Source organism: Molossus molossus, unplaced genomic scaffold (genome assembly GCF_014108415.1).
Source record: "Molossus molossus isolate mMolMol1 unplaced genomic scaffold, mMolMol1.p scaffold_m16_p_3, whole genome shotgun sequence".
NCBI classification, from domain to species: domain Eukaryota; kingdom Metazoa; phylum Chordata; class Mammalia; order Chiroptera; family Molossidae; genus Molossus; species Molossus molossus.
In genome coordinates this window covers 120,524,529-120,545,982 of record NW_023425366.1, presented here as the reverse complement: position 1 = coordinate 120,545,982, position 21,454 = coordinate 120,524,529, and the positions used below count along the sequence as shown (strand labels likewise).

The 21,454-nt window shown below is 45.9% G+C and overlaps 1 protein-coding gene across 1 annotated transcript in view; it reads left to right on the top strand.

Moving 5' to 3' along the window:
- The first annotated feature begins 2,073 nt into the window (after positions 1-2,073).
- The window catches only part of CRAMP1 (cramped chromatin regulator homolog 1), a 63,041-nt gene continuing 43,660 nt past the window's right edge, over positions 2,074-21,454 (top strand). The window contains exons 1-4 of the mRNA XM_036280672.1: positions 2,074-2,376; positions 3,386-3,726; positions 15,299-15,492; positions 21,212-21,365. Of these exons, the coding sequence (XP_036136565.1) occupies positions 3,387-3,726; positions 15,299-15,492; positions 21,212-21,365 (688 nt within the window). The 5' untranslated portion in view covers positions 2,074-2,376; position 3,386. The remainder of the gene's footprint in view (positions 2,377-3,385; positions 3,727-15,298; positions 15,493-21,211; positions 21,366-21,454) is intronic.

The window sequence follows — 21,454 nt, the reverse complement described above, 5'->3', positions numbered from 1 at the left end:
TGCCCACAAGGAAAACTACAAGGAAGATTCCATTTTATAAAACCCCACTTTCATATACAGAATTATTTTTCTTGTGTGTCTCCTTAGGTGCTTTATGAACTTTTTTTTCCTTTTTAAAATTTTCCCTTTTTATTGAATATATTGGGGTGACACTGGTTAGTAAAATTATACAGGTTTCAGGTGCACAATTCTACATCTATACACTCCCGTCAAGTCTCCGTCTGTCACAATTTATTCCCTCTATACCCTCCTCCACCTCCCCAACTACCCAGAATTTTTTAAGTAATAAACTTGACATGTAATATTGTGTAAATTTAAGGTGTACATTGATGTTGCTTCGATGCATTTATATATTGTAATATAAATGCCCATATAGCCTATTTATCACATTATTAATTGTAGTACAATACTGTATGTATTCATTATACTATGCGCTTCATCTCTATGGCTTATTTACTACCCTCTACCAGTTTATCCTTAAACACCATCACTCTTACCCCCTCATAAGCACTATAATTGAAAAAATATTCCTTTATTTCCCTAATGAAGAAAAAGGACCTAAGTGCTCAGCACCATCCGTTACGCTAAAAAACTTCAAAAGCACACACTCAACACAATAAAGTGTGTATCTGCCTCCGTTGGCTTCTACACTTTCTTTCGCGCGGGCTTCAATACTGAGCTAAGGTGGTGTTTTCTTCTCACGCATCCGTCATACAGCCTTAACCAATCACAGCCAGGGCCCTGGCTCTATTGGCTGTCGACTCACCAACCCGAAAAGATGTAGCAGCCCGCAAAGCCGCGAGGCGGTGTCACAACATTACCCGCGTCGCAGACAACCCTCCCGCCCCCGCCCAGCGTCCTTGCGTACAAACGCGCGCGCCCACAGATGGCCAATGGGAGCGCCCTTCGGGGGGCGCGCCCGCTGAAAACTTTGCACGTGCTCGTCCTCGCGCACCTCGCCCCTCCCCACCCCGGGTGCCCGCTGCTCTTGTCCCGCCCCGCGCTCCGCCCCTGCGGTCTCCTTCGGCCGCCGTAGCCGGAACTGCTGCTGAGCGCGGCTGGCCGGGTCTCCGGGAGGCTGAGCGGCGGCAGCACCGCTCCCGCAGCCCAGTCAGCCGCACCCTGGCCGCGGAGGGAACGTGCCGGGGCAAGCGTTGCTCGGCGACTGTTTCCGAAGCAGGAGCACCACACCGGCTTCGCGGCCTTGCTGTGGTCGGGGCCCGGGGCTGCCCTGCCCAGCCGGATCTGCGGGCCCCCGGGAGGCCCCCGGGGAGCCCGGGAAGCCAGGCTGCTGCGGGGCATTGATGAAAAAGGTGACCCGAGGCTGGGGCTCGAAAGGGGTAGGCCACCTCGACCGGCTGTCATGGCGAGGCCAGACTCCCATCTGGATGGGGGCTGCGGGGGAGCGGCCTGCTCCCTTGCCGCGGTGCTTACGCACGCGGTGCTTTGTCGGAGCGGCTAGGGGCGAGCCCGGACCGAGCAGTGTTGCGTTGACAGTGCGCTTTGTGTGCAGCCAGAAATCGGCCCAAAAAGGGAGTGTTTTGCTTTTCCTTCCAGAATCGTGACGAATGGCATCGAGCCGAGATTGGGCTTGAGGTGATTCCATCTTTGTGCATGTTCAGGAAGTAATGTTGGAGGTTTTCGGTAAAAGCTTTCCATCCTAGTGTTTTCCTTTAACCTTGGGGGTAAACCCTAAATGTGTCAATATCCTTTTAACTCTGAAAAGCTCTCTTCTTCTGTGTTCAGTTTAGTGTCTAACATTCAACCTGGCAAACGGGCAAGTTTATTCTGGTGTGGCTCTTGTGTGCTTTGCCTGAGCCCTGGGTTGACTCTGGGTAGCTTTGGGGATAATAGTCCCCTGGAAAGTAGGGTTCTCCACGTTATAAACCAAAGGAAGGCCTTTTGGATACTTTGAGGTGTGTTAAGTAAAGATGGATAGCTTGAAAAATGAATACTGAGACGTTCTGTGCAATGAAATCCTTTAAGTTTGGGTATTTGTCATGTGTAGTTGTCTATTCGTTGGCAGGGTGTTTTTTCGTTTGTTTGTTTTACACTGCACGGATTCAAATGACTTATAAGTTACAACAGATGAAAACTTTTAAGAGATCAGTTTGTGACAGGATACATCAGAGCAGTAGTAGGTATTACTATAATTTATACTCATTCCCAAATATTTCTGTGAGAGGTCCTTGCCCCTGTTACTATATTTTGTTTAGCCTTGATGTCTTGTTCTTGTTTTCCTTTTAAATGGAAATGTTCCTTGTCCTGTGTTTAGCTGGTCAAACACAGTTTGGGCATAGCATCAACACCCGTTGAGGAATCTCTTCATTGCTTCATCGCATGTACACATTATTTCCCAGCTTAAAATGTTTACAGGTACCCGATTCTCTTCGCTTATTTTTGAGTGCGTCTGTCTTCAGGGCTGCATTTTTAGTCATCACATTCTGTTGTTGTTAACATTTCACATAGCAGTGGGTAACAAAGTTAATGCAAGAATTTTATTAATGGTTACCAAGTGTTGGAACAATTCTCTTCTACCCATTCTTGCATTTGTACCTGGACATACTGTGCCCTCCCTTTCACGGGTGGCTCCAACGTGTTCCATGCAACAGGCTCCTTTGTTGCAAAACAACATTTTAAATTCGTAAATCCCCGCAGCACACATCTCCTACCCTGGGAAGCAAGATTCCCAGAAACCCTGAGCTTATTCTTTATGTCTGTTTAAAAATAAGCAGACGGACAGGCGGCCAGGCCACTATGGAGTTCCCTGTGCACGCAGGCGAGCCCGCGCCTCTCCCCTGCTGGGGTGGATCCCGGCCCCTCGCCCCCGCTCCGGGGCCAACTTTGGGGACCGGCGTGCGGGGCAGGTGCGCGGGCCAGGTGCCACGCGCGTTTTGGGGGGCGGGGAGGGGTGGGGTCGGGGGGCGCCAGCGCCGAGGCCCGGCCGGCCAAGGCAGCCCAGGGAGCGAGGCCGGCGCGCAGGCTTCTTGCCTCGCAGGCCATGAGCCGCGGCCCCGCTGGGTCAGTGGCTTTGGGCCGCGACGCTGGGACCACAGAACCCGAACCTCGAACCCCAGACGCGGGACCCCGAATCCCTTTCGACCCCGACGGGCTGGGGCGCCGCGCGGGCAGGGCGGTCTGGGCGCGGCCACTGGGCTGCCTTCCGCTGCCCCTGGCCCTCTGTGTCCTAGGCCACGGGGTCCGGCGGGGGTCCGGGCCCGGGTTCGGGGTCCGGGGCGGCTAACTCGACCGGGCGGCGGCGGGCGGGCCGTGGGAGGACCTGGAACAAACAACGGCGGCCATGTTGAGAGGGAGGCGGGCGGCTAAACTTCGCGGCGGCTCCGGGCCGCGGTGGCCTCACCAGGGCCCCTCTCCTCTCCCGCAGGATGACAGTGAAGTTGGGAGACGGCGGCGGCGGGGAGGAAGGGCTCAAGAGGCTGGGCAAGAGGGCTGCGGATGAGGATGCGCTGGAGGGAGAGGGGGCCGGCGGCGGGGACGCGGCCGAGGACAGCGGTGGCACAAAGAGGGACGGCAAGACCCCCCGGGGCGGCGGCCCCCCAGCCCCCGCAGGCGGCCCGCAGGCTCCGTCCCCGCCGCCCGCCTGCCCCCAGGACCAGCACCACTTCCTCCGGTCCAGCGTGAGGCCGCAGAGCAAAAGGCTCAGGAAGGACTCGTCCGGTGCCGGGGGGAGCAGCAGCGCCGGCAGCTCTGGGCCTCGCGGAAAAGGTACGGGGGACCCCAACCCCTTCCAGGGTGTGCCCTGTGCTTACCCTTCGGGTCTCCACTGAAGCTCCTGCTCCCGCATTTGGGGTGGCACTCTGGTGGGAACGTGCCCCTTTCTCCTCCAAAGAGGTTGTTTCTTCCTCTGTTTAAACTATGCTAAGAGGCAGTAAGTATCCTTTCTTTGGGCAAGTACAATAGATTCCTGAAGGTTGTTTTTTTTTCCCCTCAAAGGATCATTGATGATTTAAGTTATTTTGCACAGCAGACACTAGTTTAGAAATGGAGAAAGAAAATACTGCAGAATCTTTGCCAGATGTCAGATGGTGGAAATACAACAAAGGAATGGACTTTTGAAACTTATTTGGGGGAAGATTAATAAGCTGAACATCTATTTGGGCTCTTCACCCTCTACTTCAAGTATTCTAGGCTCAAAAGTTATTAAGGGCATCAAGACCATATCCTTTGAGTTTCGGTGCCATGGAAAGAATTTCCCCAAGGGTAGTAGGTAGTGAAAACATTTGTGGCCTGACTTAAAAGAACAACAGTCTACAATGTTTGTCAAGGTATTTTGAGGTGATTGAGAATATTACAGCTTCAGGAGGGTCACTACCAAAATAATAAGAAAACCACATATCAGTTTTGTTTCTGATGTGCTAGTTCTCCGTTATTTTCTGCTTTTATTTGTTTCTGTTTCAGCATTTTGCTTTTCCTTAATTGTACAAGTGAATTGTTCTTAACGTCATTTTTGTTTCAGGCTGTTGGCAGCACTTTTGTCATAAATATAATGTAAATTTCCAGTGAGTTTTGGGTGAAAAAACTTTAACTTAGCTCCTTGTGAAATGGTCCTTTAAACTTATTAGGTGGTTTTGGTAGTTTTAAAAAGGAAATATTTCAGAAGCTAACAGAGAACCCATTTTGGAGGTCTTTGTCAAATGTGTGTCATTAAACTTGCTTTTTATATCTCATTCTCAAATGAAATCATGGCCTTATTTATTTTTTGGTAAAAAATTTTGACGTAAGTATTCTTACTTAAAGATGTAAGGATAAAGTAGTTTAGTATATTTCAGAAACTAAAACTTGCTTTATAAATTTATTTTGGATGTGATAGTTGCTGATTGATTAGGAAAATATTAATTTGTTTTACTGGCTTTGTTTGTTTTGTAAAAAATAGTTTTTCATTCCTAATTACAGGCATGTCTTAGTTATCAACTGTAAGCTCCTGGGGTGCACTCGGGTTTGTTTATGCCTTCAGAAGTCCTGAACCTGGAGTTCAGAGTTCACGGCCTTGTCACCCTGGCTCTCTGACCTTGGTCTACTCACTTGACTTCTTGAATCTTAATCTTCCATCTGAGAGGCATCCTCACCTGTGAAATGAGGAACAGCAGTGACTACTCCACTCGCACAGAGTGTGGCTGCTAAGATGAGATGAGGTGCTGGTGTTAAAACACTGCAACTGTAAATGGCTGCTCATATGTGAGATGCTAAAACTCGAGTGGTCAGTTATGGTTCTAGCAGTCAGGTAATTAGGGGAAGTTTGCTTTCACTTGCATAGTTGAGTGTGACTAGCTCAGGGAAAAGGTTTCCTGGATTAGCCTCGAATCAGGTCCGAGGTGCTTCTGTTTTCAGTTCCTATTCCCAATGTGTGGCTTGGAGCAGCCATTGATTTTCCATTAGTAAAATGGAAATTTGTTAGAATTTGTGTTCCTTGTGACTTATGCATTTTCCTATTTTAGCAAGCAAATATTTCTTTAAGTAAATAATAAGCTAAACTATAATGGCGGCTTTTAGGAGAGGAGTAGGAAGTGTGTTTCCTTTTCTTCACAGAACTTCTCAGTCAGTATTTGGCCTTTAGCTCCTCTTAACTGTGCTCTGAGCTTGGGCTGCCAGGATCCTTTGGATGCACTTCTCCACTCCCAGGACCCCAGGACACCCCCCTCCTTATGCCTCAGGGCAACCTCTGCTCCCTTGGCACCTCCATTAGCAGCCAGAAAAGGTCTTATGACATTATGCTCCTAACCTTTGAAAACCATTCTTAGAGAAGCATTTGTTTTATAGACTGTGGAAATCTCCAAATGGGCTAGTGAGGATGGATCAGTAAGGAAATGAACAATATAGCAGGTTCTCTGGTTCTGTCCTTGTTATAATGGTAATGAGATGCCCTAGCAACTTAATTCTTGTTTATGTCAATTAGCCTATGGTAAAATTGGTTTCATTATACATCATTTCACTTAAAGTCGCATAATTTATCAATGATGTCAAGTGACTTCCTGTACTGGCATTTTTAGTATTTCTCTTCAGAAAATGTAGTTTCTGTTATGCTTAAGGAATAATCACAGTCCAGTCATTGGAGGTTCCTTTGGTTGATTACTTATTGCCCTTGCCAGTTTTCAGCCATGAGAACCTTGCAGTGAGTTTGGAGAAGACTGGAGAAAGGGAAGCCCTCCTTGTCTTGCTTCTGTCCACACAACTGTTTTCTTTCTCCATAGAAACAGACTCTTGTCAATTTCAATGAAAAATAATTTTTTTTCTAGTGTAATTTTGAGTTCTTTTTGAATTGATAAAGGGAAAGTTGCTAAGATTTAGCACCTATATGCCAGGCATCTTGCATCTCTGTTACTTTACTGTTAAATAGGTGCAGAAACTGAAGTTTGTTGTTTAAATAATATAGTTAACCTAAACAGAAGGTAAGCTGCAGATGAGAAACCAGTTGATCTGTTAGATGCCAAAACAAATGTTCCTGCACCCCACCATTCTGCCCAGAGTGATCCGAGGACACATTTGAGACTGAAAACCAGAATTCACAGATCTATGAGGCCATGGGCCAGGAGACAGCGCCCCTAATGCCCTTCCCTGTTTAGCAGTTCAATTCTGGGTGAACTAATGCATCTCAATTTCTTTGTCTATAAAGGGGATAAAACCAGTCCCTGCCTCGGCACAGCAAACACTACAATGGGGCCCTCGAAACAATGCCCTACAGGCCATGTTTAATGGGTTCCCAGTGCTTCTGTATGGGAAATGTACCTGGCTTTGTGGTCTGGGGCTTTAGGCTAAATCTGAGCAGGTGGACAGGGGAGGGGGAGGCCCTTTGGTAGTAGGGGGTAGGAGTCCCAGGAATGCTTCCAAGCTGTTGCACTGTCAGAACTGTTGGCTGAGGGGACGCCTGAGGTGAGATAGAGCCAGACCCCCCCCCCCCCCCCCCCCCCCCGGTTTTCATTGTGTTGTGTGCCCGCTCACCTCTCCCCGGCAAACTTTCATTCCACTTGTCAGGGAAGCTAGTCACAAAATGCCCACTGTCTCCACAATTGGGCCATGTCAGCTGACTTTACTGTGATTGTGCTTAGGAATCAGTAAATCACTGTCCAGAACTTATTTACATTTTGCATCATCTGTGGGCTGCCTGCAGCTTCTAGGTGATTTTAAGAGATGTCTTATGAAATATCTTACTTAGTCAACCTTTGAGAGAAAAGCATATTGAAAGAGGTTCGAACCCAGCAGTCAGGAGAGTCATCTTCTCCTTTCAGAGCTGCCACGTGGCTGGTTCATCTGTGGGGCAAAGGAAAAGTTGCCCAACCTGCCCGAACCTTACATTCCTTACTTTCAAAATGGGTCTGGTGAGATAGTGGCTGGAAGCTGCATTCACCTTAACACTCAGGGATGCAGAGTCAGTTGTGCAGAATGGATTTGGTCATGTGAGTGTTCTCAGGAGAGTGTCATGGAAGGTAGATGGCCTGAAGTCAGGATAGTTCTATATCCGATGGGCTCTGCTTGGCCTTGCCTCTAGGAGAGCATTGGGCAGGGAGTGGTCATCGTGCGTAATCCTCCCTCCAGGTGTGGAATTGCTTGTTGTGCCTGCTGAGGCTCCACCTCTTGTCTGCAACGGAAGTCACTGTCGTTCCTTCATCGAGATACTCAGGACAGGCCCCAGGCAGCTGGTTAGAGTATGGTCATGCATACTGTGATGTCCCTGCCCTCCATACTCTCTGGAGGAAGGAAGACACATCAGATGGTCACAAGAGCACTGAGGCCAGAGCACTGTGGTTCTTCTTCCTGGTTTGATTTAGTAAATAACATTTAATAAAGGCAGGTGCAATGATGATTGCATGGAGCCACCATGGCCACCTAAGCAGGAATGTCAAGCTTTGCTGAAAAGTGTCTGATCTTGTCGGGAGAAGAGGAGACATTCCCCTGACTCTGTCCAGCATACGGTGGCACCATCCCACGTGCTGGCTACATGCAGTGGAAGATAATAACCCCAACACATGGTCCTGATGTGTTACATAGACGCTCCTGTGCACAGTAGGTCAGGAGACCTGTGTGTGGTCCAGACCACTTCAAAGATGAGTCATGGTAGAGCTGAGCAGGACAAGTTCTTAGTAAGTCACTAAGTTCGAAGTTGTACAGGTTGCATTTGCTTCACGTGGAAGATGTGGATAGATAGTATAGATGAGTAGATGAGGTAACATTTGAATATTGGTTTGAAGGCTAAGCTAAATTTTCTTTTGACTTTTCATGTCAAAACTAATACCTCTTTGCCCTGGCTGGTTTGGCTCAGCGGTTAAAGCGTCGGCCTGCGGTCCGGAGAGACCCGGGTTCGGTTCCCACTAAGGGCATGTACCTCGGTTGCAGTTTGTCCCCGGCCCTGGTTGGTCGTGAGGGTGGCAGCCACTTGATGTGTCCCTTTCACATCGATGTTTCTCTCTCTCTCTCTCTCTCTCTCTCTCCCTCCCTCCCTCCCTCCCTCCTGCTCTATCTGAACAAAGAATGAAAAAGTGTCCTCAGGTGAGGATAAAAAACAAAAACAAAAAAAACTAATACCTCTTTGACTTTTAGTGTCAAAACTAATGTCATTTCTGTGGTGTCCAGCTGTCTTTGGAATTATGTTTTGCCAACCAAATATACTTTAGGGTTTTCATTTTATGTGGTATAGGTGTGTCTTTTTTAGATTATATGACAATATAAAGATAACAGGAATGATTTCAGATAGTAGAGCCACAAATATAAAAATTAGCTTTGTCATGGATGGTGGTGCTGCATAGAAGCATTTTATCACATTAAGTAACTACAGTGTTCTTAGCACGGAAGACAGGGTGAGAAATGTCAAAATACAGAAGACATTCCCAGGTGTTTGTGGTTGGCTGGGGTATCTGCAAGAAGTACCTGCAGAAGACCATTAGAAATCTTCACATTATTCAAAGAAGAGGGCATATGTTTTAACAGAAACAGTGGGTTTTCAGTTGTGTTTTTCTCAAAACAATGTGGGAGGAGGGGGAGAGTCTTGGAGGAGGTCCGCCCCGGTCATAGTGTTGAGGATACTGAGCCTTGTGGGATGCTGAGGACTGGGAGATGCTGTGGAGACACACAGGATGCAGAGGTGACTGAGACATGTCCTGGGACCACCAGGTTCCAGGTCATCCTCAGGTCACAGAAGAGGATGTCTCGGAGGCCGGGACCCTGGACAGGCTCTGAGAGACTGCATGGCAGGCGATTGGGAAGGTTCTCCTTGTTGAACACCTGCGTGTGGAGCAGCTTTCTGAAGACAGATGGGGAAGCATGGTGGCAGCAGGAGCAGCCCCGGGGCAGCTTGGCATTCATCTGTTGAGGTGACATTCTTACTGGGGATTGTCTGGCACGTTTTCTCTGTGTGGCCTTGGTCGAGAGGGTGTCCCCTCAGTCACATCTGGGTTCTGAATGCAAACCTGGCCATTCCAGCCTCTGACATGAATGGGACATGTTACAAGAGGCACAGAAGCACCTATGGGAGACTTTGGCATTTTTGCTTCCTGTTTTGACTGCGGTGTTTCGTGACCTGAGGTGGATGTTTGGGGACAGAGCATTTGGGTGAAAGGTCCCTGCCCGCTCATACTATGGACGCAGGTGATGAGGAAGTGTTCCTGTGCTAGAGCGGGAGGCAGGCATGCCTGGAGACACTTTTATTAGCTGCACTTGAACCGTCTTTCTAGCTAAGAATGGCTCACGTGTCCTCTGATCTCAGGACATTATCGAATACCTTGCATTTGTGGGCCTGTCGCTCTTGAGATTTTAATGTTCCTAATTCTTGGAATGAAGTTTCATCAAACTCCAGAGGAAAGCTCAGGACAGTGAGTCATCGTATGATATGACAGGTTGTCATTACATCTTGTGTCTTACCTAAATTAAGTCACAGTTTTGTTTTTAGAGGTAAACATCTTCCACAGTCCTGACTCCTGCACTTACTTGCTGTGTGCTTTTGGGCAAGTCATTGCACTTCTTGGCTTTCTTTTTATACATTTTTTTTTTCTTTATTGATTTTAGAGAGAGAGGAAAGGAGAGGGAGAGAGAGATAGAAACATCGATGAGAGAGAACATCGATTGGCCACCTCCTGTGTGTCCCCCACTGAGGATTGGGCCCCACAACCTGGGCATGTGCCCTGACCGGGAATCGAACCGGTGACTTCTTGGTGCATGGGTCAACGCTGAACCACTGAACCACACTGGCCGGACCTTCTTGGCTTTCTTATCTGTCATAGACTGAGTGTTGGATGTTGAGGTCAAGTTCCCTTCACCCTAAAACCCTGATTCTTGTAGCTCTGTCGGCACTACAAATACTGAAGCAGCTGTGACACCATCAGCAGTCACCATGCTGTTGTGTGGCCCCAGAGGAAAATCCCCAGGTTTGGGGAGAGGTGCTTCCTTCCTGTTGCCTGGTGACCTTAGAGCTTTTGTGCTTTAGAGCCTCAGTTACCCCATTTTCGAAATGTGGATAACTACACACTCACAATAAGGATAAAAAGGAGCCGTGTTGGAATGTGCTTTACCGGTGCTGTAGAAATACAGGTTCCCGCACCTCCAGGTTGCTGGGGAATAAGCAGCTTCACCTGTGCCTCGGCTTCTTCAGTGAAAGATGGCTATAATTGTCTCGTCTTCAGGCAGTAAGAGGGGGCATGGGTGATGGCATTCCAGGCCAGTGCAGAGATGTTTGACGAGGGAAGCACACAGTCTAGCTTGTCTAGGGGTGAAGTGGACAGACAGGCAGCCAGGGAAGGCAGACCAAGGCCACATGGCTGTGTCCCTCAAATGCAAGCTTGGAGAGTGGGCTGCAACTGGGGTTGGTGGTTTGGGAGACCAGAGAGGAGGCAGTTAAGATTGTGTTATTTGGTGGTAGCACAGAGCTGGCCTGGGAAAATGGCGGCAGAAATGGGAAAGAGAAGTAGCCAGGTGGCACCCTGGCAGCTGGAAGGTTGTGTCACTGAAGTAGTTTGAGAGGAGAGTGTGGGTTCTGTTTTAGAGGCACTGGGTCCCAGAGGACTAGGGTAGTTGAGGGGCACAGCAGAGGCCCTTGCTCTGTGCTCTGCTGGTTCCTGAGCTCATTGAGCATCTGCTCCGTGTGAGGCCTTGTGCCAACCTTGGGCACGGAAAAGTAAGACACTGTTCTTACTTTCAAAGGGCTCACTGTGGGGGATCCTAGTCTTGTACATCACTTCCCTTCAGGCTTCTTGGATAATGACTCCTCATCATGTAGACTCTTTCTAACCCTCTTTGTGGCCTCAGACATGTAGCTGCAGATGGAAGGTTAACTTTGGCCCTCTGCTTTTAGGCGGGCTCCTCGAACTCACTCCCATCCCCGGAGAAAGCCCTCGCACCCACCCTGTCCTGTTCAGATTGTCTTCTCTTCCCGCTTCTTGCCTCTCTAGCTGTGTTCCCCTTGCTGCTCCCCTCTCTTCCCCTTCAGTCATCACACTTTCATCGGAATTTTTCGTCCCTGATGGCAGGCTGTCCTGGTGAGCACTGTCCTGTTTTACCAGCATCTCTGATCCTGCTTCCTGTTTTTTTATACTTGAACTAGAGTCTTGGATTGAGCCTGAGTTCAATGGATGAAGTCTCTTTCTCACTTAAAATATTGAGAATGGACCAGATGTCACAGTTCTCTTTCAACCTGGAAGTTTTGTGATTCTGCTTTACTTTTACTTTTACAAGGCGTTACAAGGTCTAGGATGATGGGTACCAAATGTTAAAAAGGGTTACTTGGGATGAACATTCACATTGCTCTACTGAGGATATATCAGTGGGAAGCATCAGAAAGATGGGCTGAAATCTCTGCTCGTGGCTTCTGGCCAGTGAGGGTGGCTGGCTGCTCTGAGGCCTGGTTTGCTGCCTCGTGTATCTGGGCAGAGCTGCTTTGACTGTTGTACCTTCTTTCACAGCCAGTTTTGGTTTATCCTGTACTCTACCCCTGAGGGCCCTTCCAGCTCGGAAATGCTTCCATTCTGTTTTCCTTCACCGTTCGTTCTCCTTGTCTTGGGTCAGCAGTGCTGTGATCTGGCGAAATCTCACAAAAGCTAGCAAGATAGCCGCATTATAGAATTTTTTAAAATGCATGTCTGTTACTTATTGTTGTTAATCCTCACCTGAGGAAATTTTTTTCCGTTCATTTTTTTTTTAGAGAGTGGAATGGAAAGGGATAAGAGAGGGAGAGAATCATCAATGTGAGAGAGACAAATTGATTGGCCGCCTCCCTTAGGGCCCTGACTGGGGATCAAACATGCAACCCAGCTACATATCCTTAACCGGGAATCAAACCCATCACCCTGGCTGTGGCACTTTTTGTGATGATAGAAATGTTCTGTGCTGTCCAGCACAGTAGCCACTAGCCACATGTAGATATTAACACTAGAGAGACGTGGATAGTGTGACTGAGAAACTGAGTTTTTGTTGTATTTAATTTTAATCAATCTATCTTTAAATAGCCTCATGTGATTGGTGGCTGTCGAATTGGACAGTATAGCTCTGATAAACCAGCAGTTTCTGGTACCTAGTCATGCTACCGGTGTGCCACAAGAATTTTTAGAACAATGCAATGCCTGATTATTTAGTCACAGTTGCTGACCTCTTTTCTCTTAGATTGTCAATAAAAAAATGACAATAGCCAACATGACAATTGCCATCCTGTGTGAATGAATCAAAATTACACCTTTTTTTTTCAGCTTAGCAAAAAATATATTTTTTGGTGTGCTGCAGAATTTTAGTAATTAGCTTATGTGCCACAGGATGAAAAAGGTTGAAAATCACTGCCTTAGGAAGTCAGCCCATCACTAAACTGATAGACTTTTCCACACGAAAGAATCAAATGAGTAATTCTTTCAGCATGTATGAAAGCACACTCTTTCTGAAAGCCGACTGATGGGATTAACTGTTTTCAGGTACTCCTGGTTTTGACATAACAGATTCATGGTACACACTTTGAAAAGTATAATAGTGGAGAGTGACTCTGCTTCCCCTAGTTCCCCAGACAGCCCCTGCACCCATGGCTTGGGTTTTTCCCAGGGATAGTCTTTGAAAGCTTACATGGGTCAATAGGCTTTTAATTTTTTCTTATTTTAATTTTTTTTAAACTCACCCGAGGACATTTTTCGATATTTTGTTGAGATAGAGTGGGAGGGGGAGAGAGAGAGAGAGAGAAACATCGACATGAAAGGGACACATCGAGTGGTTGCCACCCACACGACCCAACCAGGGCCGGGGACAAACTGCAACCGAGGTACGTGCCCTTAGCGGGAACCAAACCCGGGTCTCTCAGGACCGCAGGCCAACGCTCTAACCGCTGAGCCAAACCGGCCAGGGCAAGGCTTTTAATTTTTATTTTTTCATTTCTCATGAATTTTTTTTTTTTTTGTGAAACTGCTTGTCTTTCATTTATTCATTGGAGGTAGACCTTGGTCGAGGGAGTGAGGAAGACATGGCCCCAGTCTGCAAGTAGCTGCCAGGAAGAGCCCACCAGATTAACCAAGAAGTGACTCTCAATAGAAAAGCTCTTGATTATCTCATTAGAAAAACATCTTAACAATAATCTGCATTTGTTTGGCTCTTTTAAACCACTTTTATTTTTATGATCTTATTTTTACTCTTCAGAATTTGGTTTCTCTTCATTTGATGGTCCTGCAGTTTTATGGAAAGAAAATGCTGGTTATCACAGGGATACTCTGAGAGTCCTCTTTCCCTCTGAGAGGAAGGAACTAGATGGGTGGGAGCATTTGGTAAGGTCATAAAAAATGCTTTATCTGTGACCTTTAACTCTCATTCATTGCCTAGGAGTATGGAGTGCTTGGTTTCCTGCACAGCATGGAAGCCCTGTGTTGTGCGTGCAGACACTCTCCCCTTCGCATGGTTTTTAAGGTTTCATCCGAGATTAGGAACTGATGCTTTAAAAGCATTTGCGAAGTTGCCCTGGCTGGTTGCTCAGTGGTTAGAGCATCAGCCCAAGGACCAAAGAGTCGCAGGTTCATATGTACCTCAGTTGTGGTTCAGTCCCCAGCCCTGGTCCGGGTCCTGCAGGAGGCAACCAGTTGATGTGTCTTTCTCACATCAATGTTTCTCTTTTCTCTCACCCCACCCCCTCACACTATATCTGAAGATAAATAGAAAAATATCCTCGGGTGAGGATTTAAAGAAAATAAAAGCATTTAGGAAGTTGTAGGGTCACTCTCTGAACATCAGATTTTGCTGGTGGAAATTGATTAAGAAAAAGGAGTTATTAAGACTTTTTTTTTTGGTTGTGAAATGATCTTTAATTAAAATATTTTCTTTTGTAGTTCTTAACTAGCTGGGCATTCCACAGCACCACTGTTGATATGATCTGTGATATCATGAGGGTGGTGACCTTCAACACTAATCTCTTTAATGGCTCCAGAGGGTTCTCTAGCTAAAGATCAGTGGTGCATCTCTTGGGCAATGGCGATAATCTGATCAAAAGCAGTATTTCCACTGTGCTCAATGTTTTTTTTTTTTTTATTTCTTGCTGTTTTGTGGTGGTTCTTTGAGGGCTTTGATGATCAGGGCAGAGGCAGAAGATACTAACTCAATCTGGGCCTGTCTATTCTGAATGGTCAGTTCCACTGTAATCCTCAGACCACCTGTTGCTTTGGTGATGTCATCACAACTGTTTTTGGAGACGGAGAGCTGATCTTAGGGGCCAGGGCAGACGTAGCACAGACTTCCCCACTGGTGCACCAAAGGTATACAACTCTGGTCTCTTGAGGAGGCTGGTGTTGGAGGGTCCCAGATTCTGGACAGCTGAAGAAATTTGCACCTAGACCTCCTCCGAAAACTGAAAAAGAGGAGTTTTAAGACTTTTTATATATTCTTAGGGGTCAAATGATTTATATTCTAAAGTATTGATTATAAATACATTGTTTTTTACACCCATTTAAATGTTTTCTTTAGTTTGAAATTTCAATTTATTTGAAAAGATAAGAAATATTTCAGCCAAACCCTAATTTGAAAAAGACACTGTGAAATGTGATGCTTGGTTTCAGTTCACAGAAGGGAAAGAGCTGTATACCTTCATTATGGACATTAGCAATGTGCTCTTTGAATGACTCCACTTAAATGCTCTTCTCTCTTTTTTTCACTATAAAACTATTTAAAAGAGTCACAAGGTCATGTAAGGATGATGTCATTAGTGAACAGCCCCACTAGGCACCTAATAAGGTCTTAGGTGCTGTCCCACGAGAGCCTCAGTGGTTGAGGAATGTGGAGGGGGCCCTTCCCAAGCCTCTCCAGCTTTCTGGAACAGATCACTGTATTGCTCTTTCTCTCAAAGGAACTGATGGTGGCGGATCATCATCTGGAAATGGGTCTGGGGTTGCCCCTGCTGCCCCTGCAGGGGCCTCTCGCTCCTCCTCCCGGAACTTAGGATCTTCTGGCGGTGAGAAGGAAGAAGGCAAAAAGGTCCGGCGGCAGTGGGAGTCATGGAGCACCGAGGACAAGAACACTTTCTTTGAGGGGCTGTATGAGGTGAGTAGTTATGGGGCCAGAGAAGGCCACTCAGACTCCTAGCTTCTTATCACTTGTATTTCTCTTTCAGTTTTCTTTTGCCTTTTTTTACTACATGGCTACTAGATCTACTAGGTTAGCAGTTCTAATGGGGAGCCCCTAATGTGACTGTGGAAGGTGTGGGTCCCCAGGGCTGAGGCCCCACCCTCTGACCAGGGCCTTTTATTGCCTCATTGTGACTTTATAAGCTGCTACTAGAGAAGTGTTTGTTCGGAAGCGTCTTTATGTTTCTTTTCTTTCTCAGATTCTGCCCATTGTCTCACAAACTTATTTTTGACTGCAGAGTGGTACCCTTCTCTATGGGCCTTCTCCATGTAGCTTAGTGTGCCAGTCAGGAGGGGTGTCCCCTGAGAGGAAGGGCAAAAGGGTATTTGCCACATCAGTTAGAGCAGCCAGCTGCTCTGAGAGACATTGCAGCTGACTTGGGACAGACTGAAAAGTCCTAAATATAGAGAAAAGATGCTCCCTGATCCCACAGCTCAAAGAAATGGCCATGTTCCCTGCCAGCCATTTTACTTTCGTATTTTGTTTCAAATCTTTGTAATTATAGTAAACATGCTTTTTTTTTAATATTGTCAAATGCATTTATTATGATGTTTCACAGTTCTTTTTTGTTGAGTATTTTTTCGTGCCTATAAATATTCTCTCAGGTGTAGATAAATCTATGTGTTCTCTGCCTGTTTTTGTAAATAAAATTTTATTGGAACACAGCCATGCCTATTCACTTGTATATTGTCTCTGCCAATTTTGACTGAAGTGGCAAAGTTGAGCAGTTACTACATACACTGAATGGCTCATGATATCTAAGTGTTAATCTTCCGGGCAAACTTTGCTCTGCTTAACCATTGTGTTATTGGTTGTTGCTGTTCCTTTCAGATTTTGTTATAAATAACAGTACAGTGAATATTTTTGTGCACATACTGTTTTTGAGGATACATCTTTGCGCTATAGTATCTAAAGTAGGTTGTTCAGTCAACAAACCTTACTCTTTTTTTTCTTTTATTTTTATTGATTTGAGAGAGAGAGAGAAATCAATTTGTTGTTCCACTTATTTATGCATTCATTGGTTGATTCTTGTGTGTGCCCTGACCAGGGGTTGAACCTGAAACCTTGGCGTATTGGGACAACGCTCCAACCAACTGAGCTACCCTGCCAGGGCGAGTCTTATTCTTTTAATATTGAAGGCATTGGAATGATATAAAAGTCTGGCCAGGCCTGCAAAACAGTTTCATAAAGGAAGGAAGCTTTGGAATTGAAACCATGAAGTGCTTATAGACCAGAAAAGGAGACTCTAAGTGGAGACAGAGAACTAGAACTTGGTGCCAATTTCTGAACATTCCTGTGGCTGGTCTTCTCCGTTCCTGGGGGCTGATAGACAGTCTCTTCCCGGGTGGAAGAGGCCCACATGTTGGTGTCATTTGATTCAGTTGTCCAAGGAGAGAAGGAAGTGTGCACGCAGGCTTGTTCTAGTAGGTGCAGAACCATTCAAATAAATTCAGGTGCGTTATTTTCTCCCCTTTGACAATTTTAAAGTACAGAGGCTTTTTTGGTATAGATTATGTCCCTAAATTGCCTAATTTAAGCTTTCTGTTAGGCATAAAAGACTTGTGATTCCTGGAATATTCTTAGAATAGCAACCATTGCTGATGCTAAGCTGAGACAATTACTGCTTTAATGTGGTTCTTCCCTCTTGGGATCTGCAGGGTGTCTGGCTGAAGAAAGTAATAGGAGATGTGATTGTCAATTAAAAGTGGATTGTTCTGTTCAGGTAGATTAGTTCATTCCCTTCTCATTGGGCTAGCCTTGTTTTAATTTTTCTACCAGGTAGGTGTTTCTTTTGAGGTCACCTGAATCCCTTGATTAATAATAATAATTAAAATGGGCTGTTCTGATCACTTAATGCTTTCCACTATTGGTATTATGTATCCCAAATAGTTTGAGAGTGTGTATGCTAGTGTGTGTATGTATATTTATGTGTGTGTGTGGGGGGGGAGAGAATATGAGCGCTGGCTTTCTGTGCGTCATTTTGTGTGTCTGACCAAAACTTGGTGGGACTCTAAATTGGGATTGATATATGGCTGATTAGCTGGGGCATATATGACCATGAATATCTTAAACTATGGGGTATGGGGGTAAAAGCCTCTGCTCTGTGAGTGTTGCCTCTGCAGTGTTTGTCCAGGTTGTCACTACCTTTTTGATGTACACATGTCTGACTTAGCTATGCTTCAGGTGACAGAGACCTAGCTCAAAGCAGCAGAAAGAGACAAGGGGATTGAGTGGCTCTCATGACTGAGTGGGACAGGGAGGGGCTGGCTCAAGCCTGTGCTATCATCTGTCCTCTGTTGTCCTCTTGCATTGGGGTGACACTCCCCAGAGCCAAGAGACCCACCCTCGCTCCAGATTGGCTGCGCCCATCCCAAACTCCTCCCTGTGTCCAGGGTTATAGGTCATGGCCCCCATGACAGAAAGGGTACACATCAAGGCGAATGCCTAGACCCACATCATCATCCTTGACATCCTCTTACTTGATTTCAACGACATTTTTTCACAGATCCTATTGTCAGTTTTTTTATTTTCCCTTCTTATGTCTGTCTGTCTTTCTTTCTGCTGGACAGTTCTTGATTCCTACCTTACTGTTGGTCATGAGGCCAGCATCCTGTGCTTGTTCATTGGATTGATGATTGCTGCAAGCCTCGTCTAAACATAGAACACTGTTGTCATGCTGGAAATGCAAAGAAGTCCTCCTTTAAGGGGCTGACAGTCTAATTCGGTAAATGTAACAGATACATAAAAAGTTGGACAATCAAAAAGCAAACACTAACAAATGCTGCAAGAATTCAAAAGGCGGCATAGTTTTAGAACGTGGGATTAGGAATCACAAAACCCAGATTCTAGTCCCTACCCTTGGTAGGTCAGTCTACCTTTCTGGGTTTATTACTCTAGCTGCAAAATGAAATCATGAGATTGAGAGGCTGTTGCATTGTTTCAGTCACAATTCTGATCAGGAGCTGAGGAAAATTTTATGGGGGAAGCAGAACCTGACCTGGGCCCTAGAGAAAGGCATTTCAGACACAGTTTTGTCTTTTAACATTTTACCTGCTATTGCATTTTTGTTTTTGTTTTTTTAAGAATGAACAAGCTTTAATTCTTCTAGGTTTTTTTATTTTTTAACTTTTCATTTTGAAACAATTTCAGACTTGGAAAAAGTTGCAAAAAAAAAAGTACAAAGAGCCCTGGCCGGTTTGGCTCAGCGGTTAGAGCGTCGGCCTACGGTCCTGAGAGACCCGGGTTCGGTTCCCCCTAAGGGCGCGTGCCTCGGTTGCAGTTTGTCCCCGGCCCTGGTCGGTTGTGCGGGTGGCAGCCACTCGATGTGTCCCTTTCACATCGATGTTTCTCTCTCTCTCTCTGTTCCTCTCTCTCCCTCCCACTCTACCTGAACAAAAAATGGAAAAATGTCCTCGGGTGAGGATTAAAAAAAAAAAAAAAAGTACAAAGAATTTCATATGCCCATCACCCTGCTTTCTTAATGTTCACATAATTGCAGTATGACCTACAGATGAGGAGATTCAATATGAGTACAATACCTTTCCTGACCTGATGGCCTTACTCAGATTGAGCTAGTATTCCCCCAGATGTCCTTTTTGGATCAGGAGCTCACATTGCATTTAGTTGTCATGACTGCTAGGTTCTGGGACAGGTCCTCTGTCTTTCCCTTTTCCCCTTCTCTCATAACCATGACACTTTGCAAGACTCCTAGACTGTTAGTTTGTGGAACACCCCACAGTGTCGGCTTACTGAGGCTCCCTCATGATTCAGTTTTCCTTTTGCATTTCTGTCAGAAGCAGCACAGGGGTGCTGTGCTGTCCTTGGAGCATCCTATCCAGAGTGCAGGGTGCGATCTGCCTCAGTCCTGGTGTTGTGAATGCGATCACCGCTCTCTGGATGCATCTCCCAGGTTCTCCACCACCAAGTCATTTTTTACTTTGAGGCTGTGTAAACATCCTGTTTTTTATTGTTCTTTGTCCCACTAGTTTTAGCCACCATTGCAGTTTCTTCCCTGAAACAACTATTACTATGATGTTTGCCCAGTGATGATCTTCTGGCTCCATTATTTTCTACATTTATTTATTTTTTTAAAACAAATTTGTTCACTTGGAAAGGTGGAGATCTTTTTTTTCCTTTATTGATTTTATATAAAGAGATAGAAACATCAGTGAGAGAGAACATCAATTGGCTGCCTCCTGCATATCCCCCCACTGGGGATCAGGCCCACAGCCTGGGCACGTGTCCTGACCGGAAATCAAACTGGCGACCTCTTGGTGCATGGGTCGATGCTCAACCACTCAGCCACACTTGGCAGGGCTACCTTTAGCTTCTAAATCCCACTTTCCAAAGGGAGCTCTGGCTCCCTGGAGAAATGGATGCTACCAGATCTGGGGCAAGGAAATTACCAGGTGTGTCTGGAATATCTTGTGGTACCAGAAAGTGAGGTCGTGAAAGTACACAGAAGCCAACCTAAAGAGGTTACCAATGACCAAATCTAGAATAATTTAAGCAACAAAATCAATAATGATAATGAACATCAACTGTAAATGAAAAATAAAAGGAAAAAAATAACAATGATAAGAACGGATTATGACCTCAGTCAATACAAATATAACTAACTGAGTAAATACATAAATGGTGAAGGAAGCCCTTTTCCTTGCGCTGGGTTTTCAATTAATAAATGTAGAAATAGCCCAGCCGGTGTGGCTCACTGGTTGAGCGTCTACCTATGCACTAAGAGTTCACCGGTTCGATTACTGGTCAGGTCATATGCCCAGGTTGTGGGCCTGATCCCCAGTGGGGGGCATGCAGGAGGTGGCCATTCGATGTTCTCTCTCATTGATGTTTCTCTCCCTCTCCCTCTCCCTTTCTGTCTCTAAAAAAAAAAAAGAAGCTAAGGGTGTTTGTTGATTCTGGGGTGCCATTACCTCTAGGGCTTTCCCAGTACTTCTTACTTGCTTGGTTCTGATGAGAGTATTAATAATAGGTTCTCATGGAAGTATGTGAAACACTAAAGATGGTGACTGTTCTCTGGAACATAAATTCTGTTCTGAAAATCTAAGATGTATTCATGGCTTTTGCATGGAGGTGTTGAAGGAAGGGGTGGCCCACAGATGTATCCTGAGCATAGTCTGTGTGGTTCCCTTGTTAAATGTTCAAATTTGCTCTCCCTGTTCGAACATAGAATATATTTTATATGATGAAAGCAACGAGGGTGTTTCTGAATGGTCCATGTATTGTTGTATTGTAAGATTCCAGGTACACAACCTTCTGAGTTCCCCATCATGTGTTCTTTTCTGGTGATTGCTTCATGGAGCTGTCTCATTCCAGCATTTGTACAGAATTCCAGAGATTAAGCCATTTGTGATAAGCTCTGTGTTTCTCCTGTTCCAGGGCCCTTGCCTCTTTGATATCCATTGCTGTGAGAGTTCTATCCCTGTTTCCATTGCTGCTCTAGCCATTATTCTGATGAAAATCTGAGTCCAAGGGAATCGAGGTTGAAGTTGCACAAATAAGAGCTGTGAGGGACACTTGCTTGATCCCACAGCAGTCCCCTTTCTCTGGGAGTGTCTGCATTGTTCAGAAGGCTGTCTTGTTTTAACGTCTGTGCTTTTACCATGGACTTATTTTCCAGCATGGGAAAGACTTTGAAGCAATCCAGAACAACATAGCTCTCAAGTATAAGAAGAAGGGCAAGCCTGCCAGCATGGTGAAGAACAAGGAGCAAGTGAGGCACTTCTATTACCGCACGTGGCACAAGATCACCAAGTACATCGACTTCGACAATGGTAAGCATGCAAGGCTCAGTTTCTGGGGAGCCCGGGAGGCAGGGTTGGGCTCTGGTCAGGAGCAGAGTTTTTAAAAAATCACAGGACAT